The 26,050-nt window shown below is 42.4% G+C and overlaps 1 protein-coding gene across 6 annotated transcripts; it reads right to left on the reverse strand.

The window, feature by feature from the left end:
* Positions 1-717: 717 nt before the first annotated feature.
* Positions 718-26,050, reverse strand: CNOT8 (CCR4-NOT transcription complex subunit 8). Of its 6 annotated transcripts, none has more exons than XM_060240264.1 (8): positions 25,923-26,050; positions 19,904-20,062; positions 14,827-15,020; positions 12,168-12,329; positions 5,946-6,090; positions 2,051-2,161; positions 1,692-1,844; positions 718-921 (listed from the first exon to the last, which is right to left on the reverse strand). In XM_060240264.1, exons 2-7 carry the CDS (start codon positions 20,018-20,020, stop codon positions 1,695-1,697), a joined length of 879 nt encoding a protein of 292 aa, XP_060096247.1. In that variant the 5' UTR covers positions 20,021-20,062; positions 25,923-26,050; the 3' UTR covers positions 718-921; positions 1,692-1,694. The 6 variants fall into 6 exon arrangements, with proteins under 6 accessions (XP_060096247.1, XP_060096246.1, XP_060096248.1 ...); XM_060240263.1 differs by having other exon boundaries at positions 25,851-25,960; XM_060240265.1 differs by lacking the exon at positions 25,923-26,050 and adding an exon at positions 25,693-25,741.

Below are 26,050 nucleotides of genomic sequence, written 5' to 3' on the forward strand. Positions count from 1 at the left end.
GTTGTATATATTGAAAAATCTATTTACATCTTAATGAACTGTCTTCATACTCCATTACCAGCAAGACTGGTTTCATAATAAATTATTTTAGTTTCTTCATAAATGATCTGGAAGCAGGTAGTATAGTGGCGAAGTTAGTAGAAGATACCAAAATGTAAAAGAGCTCTCCTAATGGGAGGACAAGTGATGCCGTATTATTCATCTCAGTATAGACATTGATATTCTGTAAGAATTGTAGCTCACAGCTTCCAGCATGTTCACTCTGACTCAAGTCATGACTACTATTTGGCCCCTTTTCAATTACGAGAGTACTCTTGGGCAAGTATAGTTTTTCTTATGACAACTGTTGAACCTTAGTCAGAGCATATATCTGGTATGAGGAAAAGACCTACCTCAACTACAGCAGATCAGATGGAATAGTGAGATTGCCATGGAGAATGGTGAAGTAAAACCACCATGGTCCCACTGTGATCAGCTACTTTCAGTGAAGGCCCTTCCACTGCAAGCATAAGGGCTTATCCACCATTGCTTTCCTGGGGAGGTGCCACATTGGGGAACAGCACTCCTAAGATTATGCTATGTATTCAAGTAGACAAAGTGATGGCTGGCATTCACTACTTACTGAAAGCTTCTGCCTGAATTCAGGGTTTGTATTAAATGTACAACAGCATTTAACGTCTTCTCAAAACATAAGGATGGCAGTGAAAAATAGTCTTGTGCCTTAAGAAAAAAGTCTTTATTTTACAAAATTAAGAACCAATAATATATACACACAAGCATTTTCAACACCAGCTTGCAAAATATGTGCATAGTGGAGAGTTTAAGTTTGTTAAAATACCAGACTGTTGTCACCTTCCATTTTGTTTTCTGGACTGTATGAGACTTGCTTCTTACTCTATAGCCATTTTCAACAATCTGGGGCTGTAATGTAGTATAAAAGGGAAATCTAGAAGCTTTAACTTTCACTGGTGTAAAATTTTAAATACAACATGTAATTTTATTCACTTAAGAACCTCCAGTTTATTAGAAGGGTATTTCACTTGAAGTGAAACCAAGCAACTGAAATTGTTTTGGTCCAGACTGTTAATTGCAGTTCTCAAACATGCAGACAACTTTGTTCCAGTCTACAGTAAAGAGTAAACTTAATGTAATATTCCATGGGTGCAGCAATCTAAAGGAAGGAGGTGCTAGATATAGTACTAGCCAATACAAACCATGACTGCCACTAACACAGATCTTTCATGCATTATCTCCACCACCAGGGTTGAATGGTCACAAACTGACTTACACAAAAGGTAAAAACTAGCAGAGGGCTGAAAAACACATCACCCTCACAGAGAGCAAAAGAAGTTTTAAAATAAGCTTTCAAAAGCGGAATCTGCAAGTGCATGAGAACCACAGCTCTGCTGAAAAGTTCTGAAATTATTTACCCCTTGCAAATTCAGTCTGGTTTAAAAGAAAAGAGGTATATACATTGTAACTTGTCCCTCTGGTTCTTACATAGAGGCAAAATACTATACCGACATTTACGAAATCACTTGATCAGCATCTTCTAGGATTTGACATAAAGATGCTTTTTGCCCTCTACAAAAACTATAGTTCTCCTTGTGAGTCATTTGCTTGTGAGATGTGAAACAGTTTTAAAGGAGGCAGTTTACCCCCCATGGCCCCTTGTGCAAAATGAGACCTACTTGTCACTGCTGCATATTGTTGATAATAGCCAAAATACTCATTTTTTCTTGGGCTGTTTCTACATCTTCACTCTGTTTCTGAGCCACTCCGGTACCAAGGCCATACAATCTCCCACAGTACTTTGCATCATCAATTGTATCCTCAAAGAACAACTAGAGAGAGAAAACAACATTACATTTCTAGTGTGTCATTCATCCCTTGTAACTTTTGCCATATAATTAATTGTCAAGACATTTCTGCAGTGCTTGTATTACTCTTGGAAAGTTTGAATAGGGCCTCTTGAATAATATGAAAAATCGCTCAGTGTTTAGCCACACAAGTCCTTATTGGTTTTTCAGAATAGGCAAGTTGTATGTACCTCTTTCATTCTGAAGAATGCCATCCCTGTGAGTAGAGAGTCTGATCCAGCTTGATGCTGCCGTCCAATCCTCTGCAAATCTAGCTGGTCAGCAACTTCTTGAAGACCTCCCTGCAATACAGGAAACAAATCTGAAAAATGAACACGTCTAATGCAGCAGCTGGAACTGAGACTGGATAAAGTCAGCCCAGAAAGTGACTGGATAAAGTCAGCACATCATACAGGCATAATGCACTTTTAGCATGACAGTAGATTGAAACAGTGGACATTTTGTACCACATGAAATTTACAGAATACCTTCAAGGTCAGCCCTATAGATGGTACACTGAAATAAACAAAGATTCATATTTACTTATTCAAATAAAGTTAACCCTGAATAAGAATTCAGTAGCAAATGAGTGATGATACCACTGAGATGCAGAAGACAAAACCCAATTTGACAGCAGATTACATATGACAGTAGTACTGGTGACGTCATACTATGATCTGGCAGAGCCAGGTTCAAATCCTCATTCTAACTTTGGCCAGTCATACATACTAAGCCTAACCTAACTCACAGGATTATTATGAGGATAAAATGGGGGAAAATAATGCAAGCCACTTGGGGTCATAACTGGAGTGTAAAGTGAGATTGAGTTTTATTTACATTATTCCTTTTTTACAAAGCTGTAAGCAATTGTAGCCTCAACCCAGCAATGAGATAAGAATGAGAATGCGATTGTATCAAGGTCATCCAGTGAGTTTCAAAGCAGGGATCTGAGCCTAGGTTGCCCCTCCTCCCCAAAACTATTCCCAGCTATTAATCCTTTACTTTACTTTATTCGATTTATATCCAGCCTTATAACTTTTAGAAAACATACAAGGTCTCCCTCCCACTCCTATATATACACACAACACTTAGATTTGCAGCTGATAAAAAGCATTTTTCATGCCAATTTCCAAGAATATACTGCTACATGTATCATCAATTTCAGTCTATAAAACTGAAAGATTTCTGAACAGGATTATGTGGACAGCCAATAAATGTAATACCATACCTGCCTGCCCCCTAAACATGTTCCACATCAGCAAGACCTACAAACCTTACAATTTAGATCAAAAATGTGGTCCATATTAACTTACACAGATCTTTTTAAAAAGATTTATTTTTCCTGCTGTATGTACATCTTATAAATGCAAGCTTTAGGATTAACACTAGAACTGACAATACCCTTTCCCCACAGCCCATCAAAAAAGACAGTGCTTTCTTGTCATTTTTTGGTCATGATAAAATGACCAGAATCTCAATCCTAATATGCATATATAAATTCAGGTGGATAGCTCTATTGGTCTGAAGCAGCAGAACCAAGTTTGAGTCCAGTGGCACCTTTAAGACCAACAAAGTTTTATTCAAGGTTCATGTGTATGCACACTTCTTCAGATACAATGAAATGGAAGGTACAAGTCCATACATATAGGCAGAGGATGAACAATAAATCAGCATACAGCATAATAAAGATGTTTAACAGATTCAAGGACCAAACAGGAATAAGCCTAGTTTATATGATTATAATTTGAGTTTTATGCCAGGGGAAAACACAGTGAAGGAAACAAATATGTCTAAATTGGAGATTAGCAGATGTATCCTTAATTGTGGAATGCTCAGAGTAATTAACTGAGACCCTGTTGTTACGTTCCATCTGTCTTCTCTTTAGCATGTAGGCAACCTTACAGCATTTTCTTTAAAGTGGGACAACTGGCTATGTAATCATCCCTGACCCCAGCCCAGAGAAATACATTCCAATCTACCATTCCAAATCGCATTACACTGTACTATTCATTATGTTACATTACAATCTACTATTCTATTATTCCAAATAATAAAGACCACATACTGCCTTTCTGGGGGATTGGTGAGAATACAGATAATACAGAATATGGAGAGCCAGCATGGTGTAATGGTTAAGAGTGACGGACTCTAATCTAGAGAACTAGGTTTCATTCCCTGCTCCTCTACCAGCTGGATGACCTTGACCTTGGATCAGTCACAGCTCTCTCAACCCCACCTACCTCACAGGGTGTCTTATTGTGGGGAGAGGAAGGGAAAGTGATTGTTGCCACTGCAAGACTCCTTTGGGCAATGAAGGGTGAAATGTAAAACCAACTCTTCTACAGGCATGGACTGGTAATTTCCATATCATTGTATCTGAAGAAGTGTGTGGATATAAAAGAACATAAGAGAAGCCATGCTGGATCAGACCAATAGCCCATCCAGTCCAACACTGTATCACAGTGGCAAAAAACCCCAGGTGCCATCAGGAGGTCCATCAGTGGGGCCAGGACACTAGAAGCCCTCCCCGTATGCCCCCCCAAACACCAAGAATACAGAACATCACTGCCCCAGACAGAGAGTTCCAACAATACTCTGTGGCTAACAGCCACTGATGGACCTCTGCTCCATATGCTTATCCAATCCCCTCTTGAAGCTGGTTATGCTTGTAGCCACCGCCACCTGTGGCAGTGAATTCCATGTGTTAATCACCCTTTGGGTAAAGAAGTACTTCCTATTATCTGTTCTACCCCAGCTTCTCAGCAATTTAATTGAATATCCACGAGTTCTCATATTGTGAGAAAGGGAGAAAAGTACTTCTTTCTCAACTTCTCCATCCCATGAATAATCTTGTAAACCTCTATCGTGTCACAACTCAGCCAACATTTGTCCAAGCTAAAGAGCCCCAAGTGTTTTAACCTTTCTTCATAGGGAAAGTGCTCCAACCCTTTAATCATTCTAGTTGCTCTTTTCTGCACTTTTTCCAATGCTATAGTATCTTTTTTTGAGGTATGGTGACCAGAACTGCACACAGTACTCCAAATGAGGCCGCACCACTGATTTATACGGGGGCATTATGATACTGGCTGATTTGTTTTCAATTCCCTTCCTATTAACTCCCAGCATAATGTTGGCCTTTTTTATTGCAGTCGCACACTGTCTCGACATTTTCAGTGAGTTATCTATCATGACCCCAAGATCTCTCTCTTAGTCAGTGTCTGCCAGTTCACACCCCATCAGCTTGCATTTAGTTAGGATTTTTGGCCCCAATGTGCATTACTTTGCACTTGGCCACATTGAACCTCAGGGCTTTTTCTGAGCAGGAACACACAGGAATGCAGTTCTAGCTGACTTGGTATCAGGGGGTGTGGCCTAGTATGTAAATGAATTTTTGCTGGGCTTTTTCTACAAAAAAAGCCCTATGTGAAACAATGGTGATGTCCAGGGGTGTGGCTTAATATGCAAATGACTTCCTGCTGGGCTTTTTCTACAAAAAAGCCCTGTTGAACCTCATTTGCCAAGTTGATGCCCACTTGCCCAGTCTTGACAGATCCCTTTGGAGTGTCTCACAATCCTCTGGTTCTCACCACCCTCAACTATTTACTGTCCTCCGCAAACAGCCACTTCACTGATACTCCCAACTCCAAATCATTAATGAACAAGTTAAAAAGCATCAGACCCAGTACTGAGCCCTGCGGTACCCCACTGCTTATTACCCTCCACTCCAAAAATTGCCCATTTATACCCACTCTCTGTTTTCTATTAATTAGTCAGTTTTTGATCTGCAAGAAGACTTATCCTTTTACTCCATGACTCTTGAGCTTACTAAGGAGCCTTTGATGAGGAACTTTATCAAAAACTTTCTGGTAGTCACGGTAAACAACATCTAATGGGTTCCTTTTGTCCACATGCTTATACCTTGAACAAAACTTTGTTGGTCTTAAAGGTGCCACTGGACTCAAACTTTGTTTTGCATCTATAAAGCAAAGGTAATTAAGAAAACAAAGCAAGATATATGTGGAGGGTTTTGCTTGTGGATATACAAGCAAACCGCAGCTACAAGCTTGGCAAAGTACTGAAAAGTACCTTCAGGTTTTTACAGCTTTTCATTAAGTACTTCACATCATATATGGATGGGAAGAAAAGGTTCAGGATATGAAAGAATTCGTGCTCTTCTTCTGGAAGCCTTGAATCTGTTAGCAGTTTCACCATATAACCGAAGTCATACCCGCTGTTGGAGAAATGGTGAAAAGATATGTCACTCAGCAACAGTCAAAAGCTTATGTCTGCTATGACAGATTAACTGCATTCCCCCAATATCAACATATACTTTTCAAAGTCAGAAGATAGCTGCTGAAGTATAGCTACAAGTTTCTGGGGAGATGGGGTTTTAAAGTCCAGCACTTAAAAGTATTTCAATCCATTTATGCTCTGCTGCCCTATTTATAACTAAAGTATCACTTAACTCTACAGCTCATATAACTTTACCTAGATTAACAATTTGGGTAGCCCAATCATTTTTTGTCTACTAAGACAACCAGTTAGCAACTCAGTATTTTGCTAGGATTCAAAAATGATGTGAAAAGTTTTATTTGCTGGATTTCAACATGTCACATTGTGAGAGAAAGGAAAAAGGTCCTGACGGGAAGAGGGAAAAAAACAGGGTTCCACTTAACCTGTAACTGTTGTTCATCAACATACTCTCTGCAGTCACACATCGGGACTGCACTTGTGCAGGTCAGGCATGGACTTTTCCCCAACTTAAAAATCCCCTCTGGAGCAAGGGTCAACTTTTTTTCCTGCCTAAACCGTTACATGCTCTGAAGGCGGGACACACCCTTCTCCCTCAGTTCCTGCCAAGCCATCACTGACAATCACACTGGAAGCATGGCATGTAAGACCTCACAATGGGGCAGGAGGGAGGGGACGTGTGTCTACACAGAAGACATTGATGAACAACAACTACAGGTAAGAGCAACCCTGTTTTCTTCTTCCGTCTTCAGTGCAGCCCCACACTGGGATACTAGCGAGCTACTCACTGAAGGAGACAAGATGAAGCTCTCCCTAAAAAGTGGCTGACGAATTGCCCACAACTGCATCCTTCCTCGCTTGCAGGTCCAACACATAGTGCTTGACAAACATATCCTCCAGTGACCATGTTCCAGCTTTGCAGATATCCCACTAGTGGGACTCTCGTGTGGAACACAGATGACGAACCTTGTGCTCTTGTGGAGTGCGCTGTAACCTGCAAGGAGCACCGTTGACCAGCTGACTCATAACATGAATGAACAGTGGCTATAACCCTCCTTGAAAGGGACTAAAAAGAAGCTGCCTCCCCCTTTCTTGGGCCCCAATAACAAATGAATAAGGCCTTATCTACCTGGAAATACCTCGTCCTTTTCACATAACTTAATAAAGCCTTCTGAACATTCAGGATATGAAGTGCCTTCTCAGCACCAGACTCCAGAGATGGGATGAAAACTGGTAGTACTATCTTTTGTGTCAGATGAAATTTAGACTACCTTTGTTGGAACTCCAAATTGGGGTAGAGTACCACCTTTTCATTTAAAAGCTTCAAAAATGGAGGGGCTGCCCTCGGGGCTGCCAACTCGCTCACCCTCCTAGCCGAAGGAACTGCACAAGAAAAGCACCTTTCTTAAGAGGCAGGGCTAGGGGACACAGGGCCAGTGACTCAAAGGTATTTTTCATCAACTGAGCCAAGACCAGGGAAAGGGACCATTGTGGCACAACGTGAGTGGAAGGGGGGGAAACGTTGAGTAAACACTTAAGGAAACATTGTGATTGCTTATGGGCAAAAAAGTAGTTCTCTACTACTCATGATATGCCAGAGATGGCTGCTAAGTGCACCTTCACCAAGGACTCAGCTAGCCCTCCAGCTGGAAGGGGAAGTGGGAGCAGGAAAAGGGCAACAACCCTTTAGATTGGGCCCAGGACTCAAACCAAGTCCACTTTCTGGAGTAGGAGTATCAGGTAAAGGATTTTCTAGCCTGAACTAAAACATCACACGTCTCAGGTGAGAACTGTAACCCTATGAGCATATTCTCCAAAAACACAAAAGGGACACATTGTGGTATGGAATAGGCCCCCTTGCCAACAAATCCAGAACCGGGGGAAAGATGATAAACTGTGACCCTCACAAGATGGGGGAGTTTAGAGAATCAAATCTGGTGTGTCAAAAAGGGGCAATCAGAATGCAGTCCAAACCCTCTCCTCTCAGCTTCCCTATAACTCTGCTCAAAAGAGGGGAGGCATAAAACTGGGCTTCTGACCAGAGGATTTGGAATGTATCTCCCAAGAAGGCTGGATCACTGCAAACCTGACTGCCCACAACTCCTGAATACTGATGTGAAGGCCACTGCTGAGCTCTGACCACCTGCCCCGAACTGCAAGCTCCTCACAGTGGGCACAGCACCTCGTCAGGGAGACATCAGTAGTCAGGATGAATTGGGGAGCCCAAGCCACAAACAGGACTCCTGTAAAAACACTGACATATTCAGTCCACAAACTAAGAGAATTCAAAGCAGTTCTAGGGATAGAGAGGTAATGCCAGGGTGAATGCCTCACCAGGTTGAAGTTCCAAAGGAACCAGAGCTGAAAAACTTGTCTGTGTAACCTGGCACGGAAATAACTTCCATAATGGATACCATCAGGCTCAAAAGGCACTGGCTAGCCTTAACTGGCAGCCACCTCTTCCATAAGAAAGTGCACACCATACTCTTAATGGTCATGCCCCTTTCTTATAGCGAATCAAGATATCCCAATAAACTGAACCTTGTGGAAAGATTCCAAGTGGGATTTTTCCCAATTAACCACCAGGCCTAAACTGGCACAAGTGGAGACAATCATATTTTGAGGAGACTTGAGGAGCTCCCGAGAGTGGGCCACAATAAGCCAATCATCTGAATAGGGGGAAAATAGTGTAACCCTTAGTCCTCAAATGAGCCATCATCACTGCCATGCATTTGGTAAAAACTCTAGAGGCAGTGATGAGGTTGAAGGGCAGAGCTGAGTATTTGAAAATTTCAGAACCTTGCCTGAAATGAAGGTACTTTCTGTGTGAGAGGTGAATGGAAATCTGTACCCTTGATATCCAAGACTACAAACCATGAATTAGGAGTAAGCAACTCTGTTAGACAACAGAGAAACCATTCTGAACTTGGAAACCTTCAGAAATATGTTTAATCATCTTAAATCAAGGATGGACCTACAGCCTTCATCTTTCTTATCTACCAGAAAAAAAAACTGGAATAAACCCAGGGAAACCACTCCCTCACATAGGAGCTCATGCAGCTGGATTCACAGCTTCGGGTAAGAGTTATCCACCTCTGCTAATGCGGGGAGGCATGGCTGAGGTAAGTTCAAGGAAATGACCATCTTTAACAGTTCACAAAACCTAAACATCAGAGCAAATAGAACACCATGCTCTATAAAAATGAGATACCCAACCCCCAAACATGGGGATCAGAGAGGAAATCTGAACAGATAGTCAAAACTTCTTGGATTGTTGACTCTGGTCCCTAGGAGGAAGCTGGTGGACCCACTGACCTGGGTTTCGTGGTATTTTTTCTCCTCTGGAAGGAAAAGGACAGGTACTGACATTGAGGATACTGGTAGGGCTGCTGTTGCATTACTGGTAGGGAAGAAGAAGAGGAAGAGGAAGAGGAAGAGGAAGATAGAAGAAGATAGAAGAAGAAGAAGAAGATATTGGATTTATATCCCGCCCTCCACTCCGAAGAGTCTCAGAGCGGCTCACAATCTCCTTTACCTTCCTCCCCCACAACAGTCACCCTGTGAGGTGGGTGGGGCTGGAGAGGGCTCTCGCAGCAGCTGCTCTTTCAAGGACAACCTCTGCCAGAGATATGGCTGACCCAAGGCCATGCCAGCAGGTGCAAGTGGAGGAGTGGGGAATCAAACCCGGTTCTCCCAGATAAGAGTCCGCACACTTAACCACTACACCAAACCGGCTGCTGTTGCAAGACATTAGTCTTTGACCTTTATAGAAGGGAGTTGAGAAACCATGCTGCTTTAGGGTAAAGCGCTGCCTTGGGACAGCTTGTGAAGAAAACACACTAACAGCTTTCACAGTTTGATGTTTCTTAATTATGAAGAGAAACTCATCTGTGACCTGAGAGAAAAGACTGGATCCCTCAAAGGGGAGGTCCTCAACCCTGCAGCATGTGTCTAGTGGGAGAGTGGTCATGTATAACCAGGAGTGCCTCCTCAAGACAACAACTAAGGTCATCAATCTTGAGGCCACATCAGCTTCATATCTGCCAGCATTTATCTCTTGCTTAAGAGCCTGATGGCCTCTGATTGGATCAACTTGGCTGACAATCTTTCTTCTGGGAAAGTGCCCAGATGCTGTAACAGTTTCTCCCATAAAAAGAGCTGGTAGCCACCCATGATTGTCTGGTAATTCATGATCCTGAAATTCAGAGCTGCAACTTCCTACCCAAGGAGTCTAAGTGCTGACTCTCCCTAACACACAGGAAGGAGCAGTAGTGAGACCTATAGCATACCGACATGTCCTCAGTGACCAACAAGGAAGGCAAAGGGTCAACTGTGAGGAATTCACAAGAGTCCTGCTTAATCTTCTAAAGGCTTCTGACTCTGCAAGAAGTTGCCGGGGTAGAACCAGGTTTTTACAAAATGGGCACCACCAAATCAGTGAGGCCTTCGAGAATGAAAAACACCACAAAGCCTGGAGCATCTGGGTAAAGGCAACTCAAAATCTTATCCTTTGGTCTATTATCAGATGTGAAAACATTAACATTGAGAGCTTTAGCCATCCTGAGCATTTACTCAATGTAAAACCTAAGGCCTTCATTGGAAAAGCTGTGAGTCAGATCGCCAACCCTTTCTTCTGGGGACGGTTCCGAAATTCCCAGAGCTGTACTGGGACACAACTGTTCTGACTCTTCAAGATCTGCCTCAGGAAGTAAAAGGAGAATGGGTTTCTAAGTACCTGGTATCCCCCTGCTCTTGACGGAACTCCAGTATAGAGGGAGGTGGAACCTGGGACCGCTGAGAGTGATCCTAAGGCCACTGTTGTAGTTCAGCTGGTGACATATAGTAGGGCAGCCACTGGGATGGAACTGGCAGCTGCCAAGGTGAGGGTATTCTTGACTCTGACCAAATCCATTGACCTGGGATACCAGCAAGCACCTCTTTGGAGCCAGACAAGGACCCCACAGGGGAGTCAAGATGCAGTGACGGAGTGTACAGGAGCCCTAAAATCACATTCTGTTCCTCTGGGGATGGCGACTGGTGTCTCCGGTGCTCCGCAGAACCCTCCTTAGCCTTATGCTTCATTTTCACCTGTTTTTTGGTCAAAGGTTCCATCAAGGAATGGGCTGGAAGTGGCAGCGATGGAGGCTGAAGATGTCTTGGTTCTAAATGATTGATGAGGCTCTTTTCAGCAGGCATAGGATCTATTTAGATGGCAGAGCAGTCTGAACTGAGCAAACTGACAGTAGTCTGGAACAGGACTCTGGAGCTGGAACCGAGGAGGTTGACAAGTCCGATGACAGGGTCTTCAGATTGGTTTCAAATTCAAAAGAGCCATTTCCCATAACACAGCTTTGAGGCGAGACACGCCCAGTCAGAACATGCCTTGGGTATAAAGACCTGGCAAATCTTGCAAGCGGCTACATTGTGCAATTCACTCAAAGGAGACAGAGATCATGCTCATCACTATGGGTCATCTTAGTGGCACATTTTGTGCACTTTTTGAAAAGTGCCATGGACACCATGTTGTGAACCACAGGCAATCGAATGAACTAGAGGGACTCAGGATAGGCCAAGAATCACTTCACCCAGTTAGATAGCTCTCCCAGAGGAAGAAGGTAGTCCTACCAGCAGGGGAATTAGGAAGGAAAACCTTTGGCGTGCAAATACAATGGCAAAGAACTCCAAAATCATACAGGAAAAACAAGCTGAAATGACAACACTGTGAAGTATTCTCTACCCATATAGCAGTGAAAAAGAAACTGAAGGAGAAGGGGACACCCCGCCACCAGAGCATGTGACAACTAGGTGGGAAAAACCACTGACTCCCGTTGTGGAGGGGAGGGGTGCCCCTCTAGGGGCTTTCTAGCTGGGAAAGAGTCTGTCCATGGCTGGCCTGCACAAGCACATTCCCTGTGAGGGGCTGCATTGAAATGGAAGATAAACATACTGGAAACCCTATTACAATTCTTTCTGCCCTCCAAACCAAGAAGATGAAGGAAGCATATTCACAAAGTGTTACAAACACAACAATTAAAAACAAGAGACTTTATGACCAACCTGTGAAATGAAAGCCATTTGACATTGTCACAAAGCACTACACCTGAGGTCATAAGCAGTTCTGCAAAATGCAAAGTATCAATCCCCTCCTCCTCGTGCTTCTGGAACTGCAGCCCAGAGCTTGCAAGAAGGTCTATAGAATCTTGAGAATACATATCTTCTCTAGGAGGGAAAGGCAAATAAGCATGAGATGTCAGTCTTTGTTGCACCTAAGCCTTCACCCTTTCTCCCCCGCTAAACAGTTTATCTTGGACTTTCATTTCATGATGTAATATGCAAAATTATGCAATATGTCCTGAATTTTTATCACATTGTTAAATGCATGGAAAGGATTAAAAAGAAACATATTTGCATTTGCAAGCCTGAGCTTTCTCTAGAAGCTAAAATGACCAAATTGAGGCTATTGTACTTTGGTCACATTATGAGAGGACGTCACTGGGAAAGACAACAGTGCCAAGGAAATCTGAAGGCAGCAGAAAAAGCAGAAGACCCAACATGAGATGAATTGACGCAATTAAGGCAGCCACAGCCCTAAGCTTGCGAGACCTGAGCAAGGTTGTTAAAGACAGGCATTTTGGAGGACATTAATTAAAAGGCTTCTCATGTCAGAAGAAACCTGATGGTAATTAACACACACACTCCAATTTTCCAGTTTAAGTTTAAAAAGCTGCGCAGAGGGTAATGGTAAAACCAAGTCATCTCCTATGGATGTGAGTACTTGGAACAATTAAAAGAAAGTGCTCGTTAAAGTTATCTGATCTCTGTTTTAAGGGTGAAATACATTCCATGAAAAAATAAGATTACAGTTTTGACCCTCTGCTATATTCTGGAATTACTGGGATTACAAGAACCACAAAAATTCTCAGATTGATGGGGAAGCAGGACTGCTGAGGAACACAGAGGTCACCTGAAACAGCCGTCCTAGGCCTTGAGCTGGATAGTGGCAATGGACTGTGGCCTATACTGCTCACTTGTGTAGGGTGACAGTCATATTCCAAGCTGAAAATGGTGTACAAAAGTCTGGCACTTCTCTAAAGACTCATGTAACCATAAATGATGACCAGGCAATCTCCCAAGATGCCATAATTCAAAGTGTGTTCATTTGTGCTGGAAGCAATAGAAAAGTCCCCAAATCCATCCTAACTTTGTACAGAGGTCTCAAACTTTGCCTTCTGCCTCACAGGAGAACCTCATACCCAGCACAAATGAGAGTATAACACCATAGGCTCCTACATAGCAGCAGAAGTCTCAGAAGTTGCAATTCATGTGGGTGCACTGGCAAGTATGGAAAGAGCATAAGGCAGGCTTCTATGTTATTTCCAACAATACTAGCAGGCTGCATCATTTACTGCATACTCTATCACACCCACCCACATCCAGATATACATCACACCACTACTGATGTGTCCTCCATTCACTACCAGACCTAACACTCTTGTTAACAGCCTTGATAGGAAATTAATGCAGATGTAATCCTTACAAAAATTAAAATATACTAACCCTGAAGATAAATACCCTTTTTTGCATGTAAGGATATATAATTTGACTTGAACTGGTAATAAAATATAATGGATTTAATCCAAAGTCACATTTGTATGATTGAAAGACACACTCCTGGAAAGGTGAGAAAGTTCAGTGATAGACAGATTTCCTCCAACCCCCCCCCCCGAAAAAAAAATTGCAGTTCCCCATGTCCCAAGGGTTTCCCAACCATCAAGAGCAATTTTTGTAGGGATGCAGAAGAAAAGCAGTCATGAACAGAACTTTGCTTGCAGTTATCAAGATCCTGTACAAATTATATAGGAAGCCATCAAGCTGCTAGAGTCAAAGCTCTACAATACGTGCAACTTAATTAAAATGTTTCAGTTCTCCAACCGCAGAATTTGGATTACCTAGCTATGGATGTGGTATCTAATTTATATTAATTATATTCATATTTGCCCAAATTTGCTGTTCATGACAAAAAAAAATCACACCAGATAAATGTATCTGTGTTCAAGTGTTACAGACTGTGTTTTGGTGTAAACATTAACACAGCTTCCCTTCTGGCATAAACAGTGCAATCCTAAGGAGAGTTACTCCAGTCTAAGCTCATTCGTTTCAGTGGACTTAGATTGGAGTAACTCTCATTAGGATTGCACTGTAAGGATATTAAGTTTTTCTTTTAATTACCATACATTTGTGATTTCCCAAACCTAAAAGATGTGGCTAAATGAGAGACAGCAAAGCTTCTCAGTAAAAACTGAGTTGCCATTCCAGCTGACAAGACTCTAATCTTATATATTACATAATTCACTTTAATGTATCTTTACTACATAAATGTGTTACATGTGTTAATTACAGCTTTGGAAAAGGCCTACTCATTTGTTGCCACAGAAAATATGGCTTCCTGGGCAATAAACTGTTTCTAATTTTAAAATAAAATCTGGTGAGAGGCCAATAGGATTTTCTGTCCAGACTTCCAGCCCAAATAATTTTGTAATCATCCTTGGATCAAGAACAATGTTTTAATTAGGTCTTGAGAAAAGATGAATTATTAACAGCTTCTGAAATAAAAAAAAATTAGCTTGAAGTATTATTCCTTCATACTAACACAGGAATTTTTCTTGCTACATTTTCTCTGGGTGACACAGAACACAGAGATTGCCCCACAACTTACGTAAGGTTGAATTTGAAGTTAAACTGCCAGGTGTTGATTCCAGAAGGATATTCTCCTTTCTCATTTGTGAAAGTCAGGCCCAACTGGATGATTTTCAGAAGATCAACATTACACCGGAGCAGCTGATACTGATAGTCAATAGAGCTACGAAATTCACCAATGGGTCGAACAACAACTCCAGGAAACTCTGTGTCCTAAGCAAGGAGAAAGGAGGGATTTTACTACACTAATAACCTGAGAAATTTAACTAGATAAGAATACCAAAATTTGACTATTTAGTGGACTAACTAAAATTAAATCTCCAGTATCATTAATACAATGATAACCTGTTTTCATATATTCTCAGACTTTTTAGGGTCCTGTTTGTTCTATCTGGAATCAGAGAGATATTTTCCCAACTATTTGTTGATACATTTTCAACTGGATGGCTTTGCTTATTTGCTCTGTCTTCCCAACATTCCAAGGTGCAACTGGAAACTAGCTAACCACACCCTGTGCGTACTGAAACCAGGACAAGGTCCATAGGCCAATTGTAGGCCACACCCTAAGTGCAGCTTTTTCCTTGTAGGAACACTTCACTCTACCAAAAGAATGAAAAGCAGGGGCTGGAGAATGGCTGCATCACTACAGCTGTACTGTTCTTTGTCTACCTTGATTCAGAGGCACATGGTGAAGTTGGTGCCAGCTTTACCAGCCTGTTACAAATACCAAGCAATACTTTACAGCTTATCTGTGTAGATGAACTGCTGGGAGGGTAAAACCTTGGATGCTGCTGCTCTAGAACTCAGCAAAGAGGAATAAGATAACAGCAATGAAGACAAGCAGAAGCATTTAAAAAGTGAAGAAGGTGATGCAGAGAAACCTCTGAATTGGGGAAAGGGAACCTAGCAAAGAGATTAGGGTGAGGTCTGTAAAGAAGAAGAAGAAGAAGAAGAAGAAGATATTGGATTTATATCCCGCCCTCCACTCCGAAGAGTCTCAGAGCGGCTCACAATCTCCTTTACCTTCCTCCCCCACAACAGACACCCTGTGAGGTGGGTGGGGCTGGAGAGGACTCTCACAGCAGCTGCCCTTTCAAGGACAACCTCTGCCAGAGCTATGGCTGACCCAAGGCCATTCTAGCAGGTGCAAGTGGAGGAGTGGGGAATCAAACCCGGTTCTCCCAGATAAGAGTCTGCACACTTAACCACTACACCAAAGTACATACGCACTTTGGAGGGCAGGGGAAAAGGATTAACAGAGGAAGGCATCTATATGTACCTGAGATGGTGCAGAAAGCGTGCATTGTGAAGCAGAGAAAAGGAGTTGACAACAGAACAGGTTAAAGAGAATACCGTACATACAAAGTTAAAATTGTACAAGACCTATTCCCACAGATTATCAAAAGATCCCTCCAGAGTTTATCAAAATATAAACATGGCCCTCAGAATGATAACGTTTTGCTGTCTGGCTCAAAGCTACATTCAAGAATTGTCTGGATGTCGAAGACTATAAACATTCATCTAGAAGTATTTGTAGATTTTTAAAATATTTATTCAAGTATAGCTTGCTTTTCTCCCCACTGGGCACCCAAAGCAGCCTGCAATATAAAACACAGGAATATTAGAGAGGACACATTTCCTTTGCATGAGTCCACATTGGTAGGACAGCATTTCATCTCCTGGGGGCAAAGATCCATGCCATCTGGATCCAGAATTATTCTTTTAAAGTGCAGAGTACCCATGTATCTAACCAAACATCTTACAATAAGTAAATTTATCCCATTGGTTACTGATGAGGAAGAGAGTTTGACCTGAAAAAAACAGTCATTTTCTATGGGTTCCTTGCTATTCCGAGGGATCTTATCCTAGGTTCTATAACCCTGTAACTGAGACATTCACTGTTACTCGTTTCTGCACCATTAATACAAGGATCAAAAACTGATATCTTAATTTTATCAGTAAGCAAATAAAAACACCTGAGATCTGAAGAAAGTACAAAGGGAGAGATGCAGAGGCCCATTCTGGAGGGGGAGGAAAAATCGGGGTGGGGGGGTGTTCCATGAATGCTTTTCCAATTTTTCCCAAAAGGGAACTGGAAAATTTGGAAAGCATAAAAAAACCCCAACAACAACAAAATATTTTCTCTTTTAGAACAAAAGAAATGCTTCTTAAAGCAAAGTTTATCACATTCAAAATGTATAACAAGAAAAATTCAGAGAACACTTTAAAAATTTCAATGGAAAAATTGGGAAATTTGAGGAACAGAACTTGTTCTTGAAAAGCATTTCACTCATTCCAAATGTATAGAATGAAAAAAGTCTTTGTATATATTTTCAATAAATATTTTAATAAATTAAAAAAGAAACATTCAGTGATAATGGTGTGTACTGGAGGGCAGTAGTGGATTAAAAGTTAACAAACCCTTACTATGTAGTAGTATAACCATATATCCACTGTTCTTTCTTAACTACTTTCAAGTTTTAAAAACTGTTAATAAAAAAAAGAAAGCATACTAACATAACCCTTCCAGAAAGAGACAGGTCTATATAGTGTGGATCACATGGCTGAGCATAAAAAGAAAGACGTTTTCTTGATAGTAAGGAGTAGTGTTCTCTCTAAACGGAGTTAGTGTAAGCTAGCTCACTGTTTTTTAGCCTCCGGCTCAAACATTTTTGTCTTAAATCAGGAAGGATGACCCCAGAGCAAACTAACTTATGCAAATAACTCACTCACAACTTTAACGCCAGTAGCTGATGGAAGTAAAATTTTTGTTCACAAGACCCCACAGCTTAGAGGGAACATTGGTAAGGAGAATGCTGCAAGGTAAACATGCTGGCACGAACCCTCTTTCAAATAGGTACTGATAAGTATGGACCAGTATCTAGTCAGCTAAGGGAGGACAATCTCCTATCTGCAGTCCTCAGCCAAGACAACATCCTGTCTGTGATCCTCAGGTATGCATTAGGCCATAAACTCAGTATCAGTTTAAACTAAAGCCCAATGAGCTAATCGCTGTTCAGGAGAAAAGATAACATCGCTTCCTTTGCGTGATATGTTTGGTCTCACATACTTATTAAGTATAGATTGATCTGCCATCGATCATACACAGCAAAACTTCCTGGCATTAAAGTGCAGTGTCGTTAATATATGGCTCCCTATTTGTTTTACTCCATTTCCAGCAATGATGCTGCCCCAGTTGATTTGGGAGGCTTATTGAACTATACCACATAACAAGGTTATAATGTTACTGAGCCAGGGCTACCTATGAAATCAGTGTCAGACAGAAAAATTCATTACATATCACAACTGCATTATCTTTTTGATACACACAGATAAGCAGACACATTAATATTTCTATCATACCTGTAAAACAGTTCTCAACCTAAAACAATAATTTACAACAAAAGTGCGCACCTGGCGGCTGTGGCTGGTGCCACGCATGTAATGCATACCACTTAATTACAGTGAATTTATTTTATACAGCAATCATTTAAAAAGCCCACAGCAAATCAGTCACCAAAAAGGTGTTACAGAAAGGCTTGAAAAATTCTTCCTTGTGTAACCATTCTCTCTTGAAAGTACATGTGCCTTAAAAAGAAAACTGAGTTTTTAAACAAACTCACCTGAGTCAGCAAGACATGATTATTGTAACTTTTTTGATATATCGGGAATTAGTGCCCTGTTAGTTAGAACCAGGGCTTTTTTTAAGCTGAAACACACAGGAACACAATTCCGGCTGCCTTTGCTAGTGTTCTGGTGCTTCCCTGGCTCCTCTCGCCTGCTGCACTCCTGGCGCCGTGGTTGCCTGTAGCCTTCAGGGGGCCTAGCTGTGTTTGTGTGGCTGCCTCCCGGCTCCCAGGCCGCCTGCAGTTTTCAGGGGGCCCAGCTGTGCTGAAGCAGCTACCTCCCAGCGCCCGAGTCACCTGTGGTCTTCGGGAGGCCTAGTCATGCTGGAGCAGCTGCCTCCCGACACCCGGGTCACCTGCAGCTGTCGAGGGGCCCAGCCGTGCTTGTGCCGCTGCCTCCTGGTGCCCGAGTCACCTGCGGTCTTTGGGGGGCCCCAGCCGAGCTGGAGCAGCTACCTCCTGGCACCTGGGTCACCTGCCGCCTTTGGGGGGCCCAGCCACACTCCTGCAGCTGCCTCCAAATGCCCAGGTTGTCCCCCACTTCTATTTCTGCTGTCTTCTGCAGTCTTCTTGGTGGTCTGCCTTTCAGGTACTAATTTACTTTAAAATAAAAAACAGCCTGAAAATCCAGGGATCTGGAAAATCCCTGGGGGAATGCAAGTTCTCCCTCATTTTGAGGTTATAGCCGTCCCCCCTCCCCCATTCCTCTTAATACACAATAGTCTTCTGCATCCAATATGTTTCACTCACACAGTCCTAATATAAAGGAATGTTTTCACTGATTGTTTGTGAACCACTACAAAAGCATTAATAGCTAGTAAGTGGAATACAAATGTAATAAGCATGCAAGAAAGTTATGCTATGTGAAGTTCTAAAAGTCATATGTGAATGTATGAAATGTTCTGATCTGGACAAGACTGTTTTACTTGTGAACAATGTTCCCTTTAAGCTGAATTAGTGTGAGCTAACTTACAGCTTTTTAGCTTCTGGCTCACATATTTTTGTCTTAGCTCAGGAAGGATGATGGCCCCAGAGCAAACTAATTTATGCAATAGTTCAGAACTTTAATGCCAGTACCTCATGAAGTAGAATTTTTGCTCACAAGACTCCACAGCTTAGAGGGAGTATTGCTTGTGAATACAAGAACTGTCTTATATCAAGTTCCATCTACTCCAGCGTTCTCTTTCTAGCATCCAGCTGCCTTTAGGAGCCTATCAACAAACAGTAAGCACGTAAAATACCAAAGGGATGAATGTCTGCAAAGTATTATGCGAAAGTGTTAAATCATCAAGATTTAGACAATAGCCTGTTTTAGATCAATTGAAGCAGCATGCAAATTAAGTTAGGCACCTGTGCTGAATTTACAAATCTGAGGGCTCACAAATCAAAGAAAATATTTATGTCTTTATATCCACCTATAGAATTAAGTCCTAGATGCAGAAAAAAAACTGAACACTGAAGCATCCTTACCATTGCAATATAGCTGTAGCTGAGAACAATTTCTCGAATTTTCCTCATCTCTTCTTCTAGATTGTTTGCCCACACTTCACAGATCACCTGACTGTTTTCTGCAAGTGCTGCTGGCATCTTGAAAGCTCTGCACCACAATCACGATGACAAGAGTAGAAACTGCAAAATAAACAGAAATATAATAAAAGCAAATTACTACGCTATGGCAAACCTAAATTCATTACTGTCAAAACCATCATTCTTTATAACACACTAAATGTTATTGTTTGCATTTTTTTCTCAGTTGTAAATCCAGTAGCACACAGGGTTGCAGATGTAGACATTCCTATCTAAGGGCACAACGTCTGACTTGCACATGTGACTTCATATATACTACAACTCCTAGGATTTATTCTGTCTTGTGCCTCTTTCTCTCTACATATAGTTTAGTTTGGTTAAAGACAACAACAGGATTCTGCTATAGATCTCTGCTGACAGAAGGGATTCTGTCAGCGGAATGGGACTCCCTCACTCCCTTCTCTCACTGCAATCCAAAAAGGCCCCCACAGGCTGTGACCCCTAAGAACAGCATGAGTCAGAAGTCTGCAATGGACAGTGGATTAGACTACCCCCTTCCACTACTGATTATTTTCTACACAATGCAAGGCAAAAATCACTACTCTTTATTAAATATAATAATTGCATGGCAGAAAACAAGTGTACAACCTGTTAGAAGGATAGCTGCAATTATTTATAGCATATTCTTCTCCGCTTTGGTTAAAAACTGATTCTAGTAGGTCTACATTTCAGGCTGGCAAAGCCAAACCATTTCTCAGTGAATCCTTGCAGCTGAACAAAGAAATGTAGGAACTATTTCACTAGCAAAATATTAACAAGAGTTAATAATGCTTAGCATCTGTGCAGCACTTTCAGTGTTCAAAGTGCTTTATGTGTTATCATAATAGTTCTTACAACAGCCCAGTAAGGTAGGCTGTTTTATATCCCTACAAAGATGTGAGAACTGAGACTGGTTGTGTCCTGCCAAAGACTATCTTAAAAATCTGCAGCCAATTACCCAAAGAACAGTTCATTCTTTTAGCTACTATACACCAGTTTAAGTGCATTACTATACACCCTATTAACTAACAGCTAACTTCCACAGATACAGACCTGCTGAAAGTTTGTGCAGCAAACTGGCCTAACCATAAGATAAGACAATAATATTTAGAGAATGGGAAGTGTAAACTGTGTATTGGCTATGGTAATTTGTTTCTTGCTTACTATATAAAACCAGAACTATATGTTTCTAATGCCATTTAGCATCATTCTGACATCGTAAAATTACTTCTGTGACACAAGGTTGAAAAATTTTAATTGTTAGACATCAGTCGTGTACTGGCTTGAAAAGTATTTTGAAGATAGAAGACTGGACTCATTACCCGGTATCAGATCGGCCATTCCCACTACTGCTTTGCTGCAGTAACTTGACCTAATGTATAATATTCATGTTCTATCTAGACTAACCTTTCCTGCATTCATCCCTGTTAGGCAGAGCAAAGACAGTAGACACAATAAATTATAGCCAACTGTGGTACAAGACTCAAACAATTACTATTATTAATGCAAAAAAAAATGAGTTGTGTGCACAACCTTATTTATTTATTTTATTCCTTAACTTATATCCCGCCCTTCCCACAAGTGGCTCAGGGCGGCTTACAACAAACAATAAAACAATAAAATCGGAACAAATTATTACATTTAAAATCAAGCATTTAAAACCTAAAGACCTTAAAATTTTACATTAAAACTATACAGTATAATCACAATCTAAAATCTAGAAGCTACATTTGTCCAGTCAGGCGTAGGCTAACCGGAAGAGGGTCGTCTTACAGGCCCTGCGGAACTGAGTAAGATCCCGCAGGGCCCTCACCTCTTCCGGTAGCTGGTTCCACCACATAGGGGCCATTGTGGAGAAGGCCCTGTCTCTAGTTGTTTTGAGGCGCACTTCCTTGGGCCCGGGGATGGTGAGAAGATTTTGAGTCCCAGACCTCAGTACTCTCTGGGGAATGTGTGGGGAGAGACGGTCCCTCAGGTAGGCAGGTCCCAGGCCATATAGGGCTTTAAAGGTAATGACCAGCACCTTGTACCGGACTCGGTACATTATTGGAAGCCAGTGCAGAGCCCGAAGACCCGGCCGAATGTGCCCCCATCTTGGGAGGCCCAATAACAGCCGGGCCGCGGCATTCTGCACCAGCTGCAATTTCCGGGTCCGGCACAGGGGCAGCCCCATGTAGAGGGCATTGCAGTAATCCAACCTCGAGGTGACCGTAGCATGGATCACTGTTGCTAGGTCGTTGGGGTCCAGGAAGGGGGCCAACTGCCTTGCCTGTCTAAGATGAAAAAACGCGGACTTGGCAGTGGTCGCTATCTGAGCCTCCATATTTAGGGACAGCTCCAGTAGCACCCCCAAGCTTTTGACCCTGTCCGCCGGCCTCAGCGGAACACCGCCAAAAGCTGGCAGGGGGATTTCCCCCCCCCCGGGCCCCGACGGCCCAAACAGAGGACCTCTGTCTTTGCAGGATTCAGTGTCAGTCCACTCAGCCTGAGCCACTCAGCCACGGCCTGTAATGCCCGATCTAAGTTATCTGGGGCGCAGACCGGTCGGCTGTCCATAAGTAGATAGAGCTGGGTGTCATCAGCATACTGGTGGCACCCCAGCCCATACCTTCGGGCAATCTGGGCAAGAGGTTGCATATAGATGTTAAATAACATCGGGGAGAGAACCGCTCCCTGAGGCACCCCACAGTCAAGTGAGCGCCTCCAGGATAGTTCCCCCCCAATCGCGACCCTTTGTCCCCAACCTTCAAGGAAAGAGGAAAGCCACTGCAAGGCCAGCCCCTGAATCCTCGCGTCGGCGAGGCGGCAAGTCAGCAACTGATGGTCGACCGTATCGAACGCCGCCGATAGGTCCAACAGCATCAGTACTGCCGAGCCACCCCGATCCAGATGCTGTTGAAGGTCATCTACCAGGGCAACCAACACCGTCTCCGTCCCGTGACCTGGGGGAAAGCCGGACTGAAGTGGGTCAAGGATGGAAGCGTCCTCCAGGAAAGTCTGTCGCTGCCTCACCACTGCCCTCTCAATGAGTTTGCCCAAAAAGGGCAGGTTTGAGACCGGCCTATAGTGTGCCAATTGGGCCGGGTCTAGAGATGGTTTTTTTAGGAGGGGACGGACCACAGCCTCTTTGAGTGGCGCTGGAAAAAGCCCTTCCGTTAGGGATCTGTTTATGATATCCCGTATAGGATATCTGAGATCCCCCGTATAGGAGATCTGAGATCCCCCTTAAATTGCTATATTGCCAAGAATCCACAAATATAAGCTTGCACTAACAACCTGCAATTATTTATACCTAGTAAGCCTTCACCTCTCAGAGCAAACGATCAAAAAATTCACACACACACCCCGTTACCTGCACTTTAAGGAAAAGGAAATGATGGGGGTTTTTATTTAAAAGTTCCATAACCAGTCAGATAACACGATAACATGATACTTTTCAACTTATGCAAGTGTGGGTTTTGTATGGTAAGTTCTACCTTCTGCACAAGTTCAAAATGAATGGAGAGAACTACAGTTCATATAAGCATGATTCATGGATACCATAATAAAGAAAAATGTGGCTGTAAAAACCCTAGACTAGAAAGAAGCACTAGAATGACTTCTCTCTGAGGAGTACAGACAATATATGTGTGGGAAGGGAAGAGTAGTTAATAGCAGTCAGTTTTCAGACACTGGGGTCAAAAAACAATGGAAAGTTCAGCATGTTTAAGTCACTAATATCAAAGAACTTGAACAAAGCTCTGTTGAATTTTGGCTCTGGAATTTCACCCACCAGTTTCTTCACCTCTACCTACGACAATTTACATAGACACCAAAATCAGTGCCGTCTTTTCCTCTGAAATCAAGGCATATATTGGTTTAAGAATTTGTATATATTTTCACTGATCCACAGAAATCAAAAAGGCAGAGGTCTTACAGGCATGTCATCTTAGACAGAACAATCCTCAAAGGCTTAATAAAAGGCAATCATAAATTGTCCCATCGTTTGATATTTTGTTCCAAATTCAGGCAGACTTACACTTCTAATCAAACTGCTTTAATAGCACAGAAAACTATAATTCCACCATATGAAATTTCTGAATATAACGTTTTCAACAAACTACTTATTTCAAAACAGGATGCTGTTTCAGGCCTGCTGTATCACAGGAATTCCCCAACACAAAGGCAAGCACACAGTCACCTAGGTGTTTTATTAAAACCTATCATCTTTCATAAACTGAAGTAACAACCTGTTACCTTCTCCATGTCAAAAAGCCAGGCTTTCATTCTTAATATTTATTTTTGCCTTTCCATGTTTTATGACATATGTTTGGACATAATAACCAATATGCATAATAATTATAGTAGTAATTGTCCAACATTTTCTCGAAGTTATAAAAAAACCAAAACAACACACTACTATCTTTTTCTTCTTACAAATATACTACTGCTGTCAAGGTATTTTGTTATTAACACTTTCCTTGAAGCGTTGAGAATGTTGAAACGACCTATTTTCCCATACAGTGTCCTTTTAAATTGACACACGTGTCAATTTAGGTTTCTTGGGTTTAGGAAAGATGTTTGCCCTTGTTTCCAGCACCTATATCGAGCAATCACCAAAAAAAAGAAAGAAAGAAATCAAATCCCCACCACCATCGCGACTGACCAAGAAAGGAAGGGGCGGAGGAAATGCTTGCTCAGTGTTCCCCTCCTGCTTTCAATTAGACGGTATAATAGCCAGACTGCCAAATACAATAACGAGATTTCCGGGATCTATTTGGAACCAGCCACTTTTACAGAACACCCTTGCCCAAAGATTTCTATGTCAGAAATAGGCGGCCTCATACCCCAACCCCAATAACAAGAGATTTCTCCCGTTTAGAACCTCGCTTGCTTGCTTTTCCCTCGTATTTCGATCTCTTTTCCTGCCCAAAGAGCTCCGCCTCTTTCGGGATCACCCCACAGTTTCTGCGCTTAATATTCTCCGGCTGCCTTTCTCTGCTTTTCCAAAGCCTTCACGCCTACAAATCTATTGCCAGACGGCTGGGGGATTCCAGCCTATGTATATGGGAAATGACCCGAGTAACGCGTGCGCCCCCCGAGTTTCCGGATACATTTGGGATCTCTTCTGCGCACAAACAGCCCGCAATTCACGCGATCAGTCGTAGTTTAACGATCGACCACACTAGATCGCAAGACTGCCTTCATTACAAAGAAGTAGCAAATCTGGATAGAAGCCCCGTGAAATCTTAAAAAGTAGAAGTGTATCCCAGCGTAAGCTTTCGTGGACTATTAGCCAACATGTTTTAGGTAGATGAGTGGAAAGGAGGTGGGAAGAAATGGGTTGTAATCCACAAAAGCTTAAACTGGAGTAAAATGTTCAATGTCACAAGACCACTATTTGCATTAGGTCTACTGTAAACCACTTGTTCAACCTCTCCCCCCACGTCTGCAGCGGATTACAGCTGTCTCCTCAAGCCAGAATACGGGTATATTATGTCTCAGCCTCATACCCTCAAAAAAACAGGGACAACAACGCTGCACTGCACCGCACCGCCGCGGTCCCGTAATTCAGGAAGCGCTTGCAGAGCCATTTCTGGACGCTTTTTTAAAAAAGGACAAGAACATCCACCCCCAGCCCCCGAGTCTGAACTCCCGCCTTTTGCGCCTAGTGGACGGCTCCATTGTCTCATATAAACAGTTGTCACTATTACCACTCTCCCACAAGACCAACCAGGCTTCAAAAATAACCAGGAAATCCGGTATGCAAACAAAAAAAAAGACCTGCCCCGCCCCTAACCTCCTCCCGCCTCATCTCCAAATTTCCCTCCTGGCCTATGGCTTAAAAGGAAGACCCGAATACACCCCGCACCAAGAGTGCCGGAGAACCGACCACCAGGCCGTTATTCCTTTCCTTCTTCTTGCTGAAGCCGCTCTATCCTACCTCTTCTCCATCACTCGGTGGTTTGGTGTACGTCCGCAACCCCTCCTTACGCATGCTCTAACTGGAGTGACGACGGATATTCCTAGAACAGAGAACATCCGGGTTTTCTTCTTTCTCTCCCCTTCCTC

This window comes from Heteronotia binoei, chromosome 5, assembly GCF_032191835.1.
Source record: "Heteronotia binoei isolate CCM8104 ecotype False Entrance Well chromosome 5, APGP_CSIRO_Hbin_v1, whole genome shotgun sequence".
NCBI lineage: Eukaryota > Metazoa > Chordata > Lepidosauria > Squamata > Gekkonidae > Heteronotia > Heteronotia binoei.